Source organism: Myotis lucifugus, unplaced genomic scaffold (assembly GCF_000147115.1).
Source record: "Myotis lucifugus unplaced genomic scaffold, Myoluc2.0 scaffold_84, whole genome shotgun sequence".
NCBI classification, from domain to species: domain Eukaryota; kingdom Metazoa; phylum Chordata; class Mammalia; order Chiroptera; family Vespertilionidae; genus Myotis; species Myotis lucifugus.
Window position 1 is genome coordinate 2,835,711 of NW_005871132.1, and position 9,151 is coordinate 2,844,861.

The 9,151-nt window shown below is 39.3% G+C and overlaps 1 protein-coding gene across 17 annotated transcripts in view; it reads right to left on the minus strand.

Annotated features, from left to right (window-relative positions):
* The window catches only part of GSK3B (glycogen synthase kinase 3 beta), a 179,095-nt gene that overhangs the window by 93,837 nt on the left and 76,107 nt on the right, over window positions 1-9,151 (minus strand). For 16 of the 17 annotated variants that reach the window (XR_002829820.1, XR_002829819.1, XM_014457738.2 and 13 more), the window contains one exon: window positions 1,691-1,774. The exons of the other annotated variant lie outside the window; for it this stretch is intronic. Coding sequence is in view for 14 of the 16 variants with exons in the window: in XM_014457738.2 (XP_014313224.1) it covers window positions 1,691-1,774 (84 nt within the window). In the remaining 2 variants the exon portion in view is untranslated. The remainder of the gene's footprint in view (window positions 1-1,690; window positions 1,775-9,151) is intronic. 17 annotated transcript variants of the gene reach the window in all.

The following is a 9,151-nucleotide window of genomic DNA, read 5'->3' on the forward strand; positions in this document are numbered from 1 at the left end:
CCTAATATGAGCAGAGGAATCATTTAGACTTAAAGGCAAGGGTGCATGTGAAAAACAAGAGTCACTAAAGAACCAATTTGGCCCTAGCCGGTTTGGCTCAATGGATAGAGCATCAGCCTGTGGACTGGAGGGTCCCAGGTTCGATTCTGGTCAAGGGCACATGACCGGGTTTCGGGCTTGATCCCCAGTAGGGGGTGTGCAGGAGGCAGCTGATTAATGATTCTCTCTCATCATCATTGATGTTTCTCTCTCTCTCCTTTCCTCTCTGGAATCAATAAAAAAAAAAAAAAAAAAAAAAAAAGATGAGATTTCTTTAAAAGAAAAAAAAAAGAACCATTTGGTTGTTAAAATATTACCCCCCCCCCTCATTTCCCCCCACGCCCCCGCCCCCGCCCCACACACACACCAATTATATATCACGATCCTGGCTAAAGATATAGATATCTTCCCATATTATAGGCTCTATCGTGAAAAAAAGAATTTCTAAGAAAATAATCGAAATAAAATTTAATGGAAAATAATTAAACATGTGTACATTGGGAAATAGGTATGTGAAGTAAAAAGTACACTGGGCTAGAAATCAAGAGGCTTTATGGATTTAAGGACTTTAGAAAGTATATGCATGATATCTGAGGTCCAAAATATCAAATTAATTTATCCGAAGTCATATTTATTCAGCCAAAAAGATCAAGTGGTTTGTTATTTGTCTTGCCCACCCCTACCCCCCCACCCCCGGCACCAAACCAGTGAAGAAAAAAATGATGTAAGAAAACAACTGAATTTGGGAAGAAGGGACAGTGAACAGATAGAAAAAGACCACAGTAAAATAGAAGAAAGTGATTTTCTATGCTGCCAACTCCAGTGAGTATAATGACATTAGTTACTACGTCTTCTGACAAGAAAGACCAAGGGAAGGGGGAGGAGGGAGGGATTCACAGCATAAAATCTTCCTTAATTATCCTTTGCTTTTACAGAATTAAATGTGACCATAAATACTGACCACTTAACGGGGGTGAGGAATCTTTTTTCTGCCAAGGGCTATTTAGATATTTATAACATCATTCCAGGGCCATACAAAATTATCAACTTAAAAATCAGCCTGCTATATTGGGTCAAACATTTAATTAACTCACCCTTAATGCCTTGGCAGGGCCAGACCAAATGATTTTGGGGACCTTATATGGCCCTCGGGCCAGACATTCCCTACCCCAGACTTACAGCAAGAACTGAAATATTATACATTCTCCAACTTTTCCCTAGCCAGGAATAGGCTAAACTTGCCCCCCAATGTTTAAGTCTCATTCTGGTCCTACTGAAGTCCCCCTCCTTCCCCTTCCCCTCCAATACTTCAACTTCTCAAAATGACATCATTTTCTTCCCTCCAATAAAGAGATGAACTAACATGGGACTCCAGAAGCACATAAATAACATAAAAGGCTTTAAAATAAATTTGATTTAGAACTAAAGGCAGAAGTTTAAAAAAGGGAGAAAATTTTAAAAAATTCATTCCATTCATTAACATTTTCCTGATATAATCAATGAACATATCTTGAGCTCAGAATCACTAGGGCTGCATTTTGGAATTCTTCCATTCAATTAGCAAAACTGTTTTACTTGGGTAAGGGGGATTATTTCTAAAAGAATAACAAGACTATCACAATATTGAGTACACATTTTCTGCAAGACCTACCTTCTCACCACTTGAGTAGAAGAAATAACGCAATCGGACTATGTTACAGTGATCTAGCTTTCTCATGATTTGGAGCTCTCGGTTCTGAAAAGAAAATAGAAAAAAATATTTTTTAAAGGATAACCGCTATTCATCATATTGACTAACATTTCTGAAATAACAAACATTACAAACAGTAGGCTATAAATATTTTACCAAAAAGTATGGTCTATAGATCAGTGCTGACCTGTAAAGTATTTGTTACCAGTCCATAAACTATTTACTACTGCTCTGCAAATGAAATTAAAAGTTTAAAATCTTTTATAGTAATTTGACAGAATAATTTGTATTAATGAATCTTATAATAAAAAGTGGGGTCTATATTCTGTATTTCTTAAAATTTCATTTTTGTAGTAATTCATTTGTATTGTATTTTACAAAAATATCAGTCCTCAATGAACTGAAAATTTTAAAAACTGGTACTTTACCACAAAAAGCTTGAAAAGCACTGGTCTCTAATATATATATAAGAGATATCTGAAATGAGTTATTACTGCTGTAATTTTTATAACTATAATAAAAATCAAGCATCACAACAAACAAATAAATTTGGGTGCAAAGAAAAGTCTTACAATCCCTACTATTCTCTAAGATACAGTGAAAAACCTGAGAATTAACCCCATTAGAAAGGTTTATTTGCTAAGTTTTAGAGAGTTAAAATATGATATACTAGATACTTACTGTACAGTACTGATAAATTTATAGACCACATAAGTAATTTTCCCTTTGGGAAATTTCAAAGTTATGCTCATTTTTCATGGAAAGAAAACATGAAATAATATGATGACTTCCTAACACCATAAATTTTGCAGTATTAATCTGAAGAGTACATATTAACAATGTACTTGGGCTGTCAGAATCTATACTAATAAAAGGGAAATATGCTAATTAGACCAGGTCGACTGGACATCTTCTGGTCGTCTGGTCCTCCTTCCGGACAAAGCCACAGTGGCGGGGGCCGAGGCAGAGGTGGTTAGGGGTGATCAGGCCGGCAGGGGAGGGCGGTTAGGGGCGATCAGGCCGGCAGGGAAGGGCGGTTAGGGGTGATCAGGCTGGCAGGCAGAGTGGTTCAGGGCAATTAGGCAGGCAGACGAGCAGTTAGGAGCCAGCTGTCCTGGATTGCAAGAGGGATGTCTCCCAGATTGGACAGAGTGCAGGCCAGGCTGAGGGGACGCCCCCCTCCCCCCCCCCCCAATGCACGAATTTTGTGTACTGGGCCTCTAGTCAGTTAATAAAAACTAAATTACATAACAGAGAAAGAATACCAAAGTACCAGCTATGTAGACAGAAAATATAAAGTTTTCAGTTATAATAATGATTTAGAACAGAACATAAACATAAAATATACGCCTGGAAATCTGGAAGGGAAATGCTATTATGGTTAGGGGGGAAAGTCAAAAAAAGAGAAGTGGGAGAGGATGAGCTGAATAAGCAGAACTGTCCTAGAGCAGAGTGGGCTCCAGTTCTTAGAAGGTGGTAGCAGAAAGAAGTGAATGGTCCTCCTCTCTAGAGACTTCCAATAAGTTATTCTGATTGTTCTCTCAAGGAAACAGGAAACTCAATAAGACTCTTCTGTCCCTTTAAACTGACTATGAGAGCTGGGTTTATGTGTACAGTGATATTTAAAACTCTTTTATAAGACATCAATCATTCATATCATTACTTCTTATAAAACATTTATAGCTGAAGCAATAATCAAACTTAGTACAGTGTAACTGCTTTAACAAAGATAATGACTAAAGTCAGACTCTTTTGACTGTTTCAGAGGATACAGAAAACTTTACCAATTTCAAAATTGTGTCCATTTCCATTCCAAATGGAAGCTATTTCTGAAAGTATATCTATACTTTGCTAATTCGCATCTAGGTACATAGTTTTGTGAGAGAACTGCAAGTAGGCTAAGTTTCACTCCTCTCATTATATACGGATGCTAAGGTTGACATTTTTTTAAAACATAGCCAACCAACTATGTTAAAATAAGCTATTTATTTTTCCACACTCATTAGCCAATGTCACAGAGAACTATTAAATGCCCAGATAACATAAGTTGTATACAAATAATATATAAGTGAAGCAAATACATGGACCTAAATATTCATCTACCCTTATTCTTCAGTTCATATTCTATTCTTTTAAAAAGGAGGCTTACATTTTCTCATTTTAAAATTCCCTAAAAGATCCAAAACATAAAATTCATAGAGGAATATTTATAGGTATATTAATCAAGCCAATATTAGGCAAACAAAGTTCATGCCTAAAATGTATTTAAATATACAACTATGCCAAGCGTAGCCACTTTTACAGAATCATTCTTTATTAGTTCACTAAGGACATACGAATTCTATAGAAAACACTGTTATTCTACAAATATAGTGCACCTATTCTGTGTCAGGCATCATTCACAATATAAAGTGAACAAGACTAACAAAGTTCCTGCCCTCATCAAACTTACTATAGTCTATGGAGGACAGGAAGACATAAACAATATATTTTCACTTAAAAAGAACAGAGAATAATAGAAAAAAGGAAGTCAGAGCAGACCTCAAAAATGAGATAAAATCTGAACACAAATCTGAATGATATGAAGATGAGAACCATGTGAAGATATAAGAGAAGAGCATTGCAATGCAGTTATAGGACTCTCCAAATGTAAATACCTAGAGGTGGGCTTTGGCATATTTAAAAAAAAATAGCTTGAAAGGTAATGTAGCATGCTAAGTAAAGGGAGAAAGGTAGGAGATAAGTTCAGAGAAGTAGGCAAGGGGGTGGGATATGTCCTATAAACTCATAAATCATGATAAGAAACTAAATTTAAATTTCACACTAAATGTAAAGAAAAGCCAATGATGTTTTGACCAGGAAAATGTCATAATCTGATATATCTTTAATACTGAGACTTCATGTAGAAGCTGGGGCTGAAAATAGGCACCTGGGGGCCATCTGTTCTTCGGGGACATAAAGCAAGGGGATCCAATGGTATATCTATTACCTAGGAAGGAAGTTAGAAGAAAAAAAAAGTCATAGGTATAAGGAGTAGTGTATCATATGAGTAGTCAATGAAGTAGAATGAAAAACAGAAGAACATGTTATCTTAGCAGCCAAGTAAAAAAAAGAGTTTTCAGAAAAGGGGAGTAACCATTTACTATGTCAAAAGCTACTGAAATGTTAAGGTGAAAGCAGAAAACAGATTTGGATATGGCAAATGCAGGATGCCGGTGACTCTTACAAGAGTGACTTTGGTAAAATGGTTGTGACAAAAGCCTGACTACAGTGATTTAAAGTAGGACTGGGAGACAGGAGGAAAGGACTAACAAGTTACAAAGTTCAAAAAGAGGTGAGATTTCCAGCTATGGCTGAATGAAGAGATCTTCCCCCAAACACCTAAAAAAAGGACTACATTATAGAAAACAACAATTTCAGAGCTCTGGAAATCATCCAAATGCAACAAGTTGAGAAGCATTTATTCATGCAAAGCTGCTAGATGCTGGAATTAGACAGTGGGGGCCAGTAGCCTTCTTGCCAGGGAATATTACCACCCAGCTCAGACAATTTGGGTAGTTACTTTTACCACGGCAGGGTTGGCCATCAAAACCAGGAATTCTGCTTCTAGACAGGGCTATCATCACTTAAAACAGAGAGCAAAAACCCATTTCCAGTGGCAATGGCAGTAAAAATAGCAAATCTGACAGGAAACAAAGTAAAAAAAAGTCCACAGCTCTGCTACCCTTGAGGATGCAGTCTCAGCTGGGGAAAATGACAGACTGGCAGAACACTAAGAAATTGAACAGGGAGACCCTGGAAGTAAGAGAGACATAAAGGGGCTAAATAAGCTCTCCACATATCCCTGGCTCAGAAGCTGTACACACACAGGCAGGTGAGACCTACGAGGGCCTTGTAGAAAGCAGAGGTCGAACTACTGGAATTTTGAATGTACTTTGCAATGCATGTACAAGATCATCAAAAAATAGTGGAAGCTTTATGAACTCAAGATGTTTGAATACAATATCTAACCAATACCCAGCTGACCACTAAGCTATGCAGACAAAGAGTCAACCCCTAAGAAGGCTATAAAATAAAAATTAGAATAAAAATTTTAACACAGAATTCAGAGCCCTTGAACTGTGGAGGAGAAATACTATATATTATATACAGGTAAGTCACAAAAATAAAGAAAAACCCCAGGAGGATTTTAAAAAAATTCTACCAGAACTAACTGAACTGAGGGAAAGGATACCCAATTCTACGCTTCTCTAGACTTCCAAATAAGGGTAGGAAAATGCCCAAATCCAACCTCATCTAGCTTTCCATGTGGAAGTAGGGAATTATAAAACTACAGACACCTTTAGCCTTTGTCTCACCTAATTGGGGGGGGGGGGGTAGGGTGAGGGACAAAAAATGTGAGAAGCTCTTAGTTTTAAAACTGTAACACTTTTGAAGGGGGTTGAGGGGGGCAGGAAGAGATTAACCAAAGAACTTATATGCATACTAGAGGCCCGGTGCATGAAATTTGTGCGGGGGGGGGGGGGGTGAGGGTGAGGGAGGAAGGGTCCCTCAACCCGACCTGCACCCTCTCCAATCTGGGACCCCTCGTGGGATGTCCAACTGTAAACCGGCAGTCGGACATCCCTTTCACAATCCGGGACCGCTAGCTCCTAACCACTTGTCTGCCTACCTGCCTGACTGCCCCTAACCACTTCTGCCTGCCAGCCTTATCGCCCCCTAACCACTCCCCTGCCAGCCTGATTGACGCCTAATTGCTCCCCTGCTGGCCTGATCACCTCCAACTGCCCTCCCCTGCTGGCCTGATTGCCCCTAACTGCCCCCCCCTGCAGGCCTGATCGCTCACAACTGCCTTCCCCTGCTGGCCTGATTGCCCACAACTGCCCTCCCCTGCTGGCCTGATCACCCACAACCGTCCTCCCCTGCCATGACTCATCTCCTCCACTGGGACCCGCCTTCTCCGCACAAGGCAGTGGAGATGCCGGGACTGGCCTCCTCCACGCCACGCAGACCTCACCAGAGCAGCCACCGGGCCCCAACTCCACTGTGTGTGTGGCCATCTTGTGGCAGCCATCTTGTGACAACGTCACACGAGGGCGTGACGCCACCTAAGCTTTTGTTATATAGGATATGTATTGCCCATGGACACAGATAATAGGGTGGTGAAGACCTGAGGTGGGGCGGGAATTGGGTAGAGGGGGAGTAATGGGGGATAAAAGAGGGACATCTGTAATACTCTCAACAATAAAGATTTTAAAAAAGGAACAACAACAAAATATCTACAGTACGTCCCTTACCACCACATAAATAGGGTTCCTCTATGATAACATGTAAATACAATGGAAAGAAATGCATGTCTCAGACTTTATCTAAAAACAATTCTCTTGGGAAATCTAAAGACAAGAAGAGAGACAAAATAAAAAGACACCAGAGGAAATTGTAGCTTCTGACACCTCTATAGGCAAACAAATAAACACAGTTTATATCCTGCCAGATACACATAAAACCTCACACTAAAGACCTATTTAACTAAGTAAATTTTACTGAATATATATCATCTCTAGCTTTCAACAAAAAATTACAGGAAATACTAAAAAAAAAAAAAAATCAGAGCATGAATGCACACAGCAGACATCCGAACCACTCAAATATAGCAGAGGTGTTGGAATTACCAAGCCAGGAATTTAAAACAACTATGATTACTATGCTAAGGGCTCTAATGGAAAAGTGGTAACACACAAGAACAGATGGGTAATGAAAGCAGAGAGAGATAGAAAACTCTTAAGATAGATTCAAAAGGAAATGCTAGAAATCAGAACAACATTGTAAGAAAAATCAACAGTGCCTTTGATGGGCTCATCAATACACTGGACACAGCCAAGGAAAGAATTAATGAGCTTTAAGGAATGTCAATAGAAACTTCCAAAACTAATATACAAAGAGAAAAAAAGAATGAAAAACACAGAACAGAATATCCTAGAACTGTGGGACAATTACAAAAGGTACGACATGCATAGTGGAACAAAGAAAAACCCTAAAAAGCATTTGAAGCGGTTACTGAGAATTTCCCAAAATTAATGTTAGGCACCAAACCACACATGCAGAGAACATAAAAAAGGAAAAGTACCTAAAAATCTACACCTAAACGTATATGAAAACACAAAAGATCAAAGACAATAAGGAAATCTGGAAAGAAACCCTGAAAGTTTCTTTCAGGGGGGAGGAGGAGAACTCACCCATAGACAAGCAAAGATTAACATCAAACTTTTTTTCAAAAGTCATGCAAGCAAGAAAAGAGTGAAGTAAAATATTTTAAATGTTTAAAGAAAAAAGCCACCAATCTGAATTCTATATCAAGCAAAATTATCCTTCACATGTGAAAAAGACTTTCTCAGAAAAACAATTTGTCAACAGTGAATCTCCTAAGAAATGTGAAAATAAAAAATTAGAAAGAAGGAAATGATGTAAGTAAGATAAATCTTAGATCTACATAAAAAAGATAAAGCATTAGAGCAGCGGTTCTCAACCTGTGGGTCGCGACCCCTTTGGCGGTCGAACGACCATATCACAGGGGTCGCCTAAGACCATCCTGCATATCAGATATTTACATTACGATTCATAACAGTAGCAACATTACAGTTATGAAGTAGCAACGAAAATAATTTTGTGGTTGGGTCACAACATGAGGAACTGTATTTAAAGGGCCAGAAGGCTGAGAACCACTGCATTAGAGAAAGAATAATGAAAGCAATATAAGTTTCATTTTTCTTCTCTTATTTTAAAAATAAATCTCTCACCATTTTTTACTTCAGAGAGGAAGAAGAGAGAAAGACAGAAACATAAATGATGAGAGAGAATCATTGATGGGTTGCCTCCTACACTCGCATTATTGGGGATCAAGCCCACAACCCAGGTATATGCCCTAACTTGGAATCGAACCGTGACATCCTGGTTCGAAGGTCGACACTGAACCACTGACCCACACTGGCCAAGCTATTTTTCTTATTCTTAATTGGTCTAATAGATAAGTTTGTTCAAAGTAATAACAACAGTGTTATCAGTGATTATGGCTTATGGATTAACTAGAGGCCCGATGCACGGAATTCGTGCAAGAGTAGGCCTTCCTTCCCCCAACTGCCAGCAATGGCTTCCCTCTGGCACCCAAAACCCGGGCTGGCTTCCCTGTGGCCGCCCGCCGGCACCCAGGCTTCCCTCCAGCCCTGGCGTGATCCGGAAGGACATCCAGTATAATTAGCATATTACCCTTTTATTATTATAGAATACTAGAGGCCCATTGCAGAAAGATTCCTGCAAGAATAGGGCCTCCTCAGTCCTATTCCTGCAAAAATAGGGCTTCCTGAGGCTTCGCTCCCTTCTCCGCCGCTTCGCTCCCTCCCTTCTCTGCCGCCTCGCTCCCTCCCA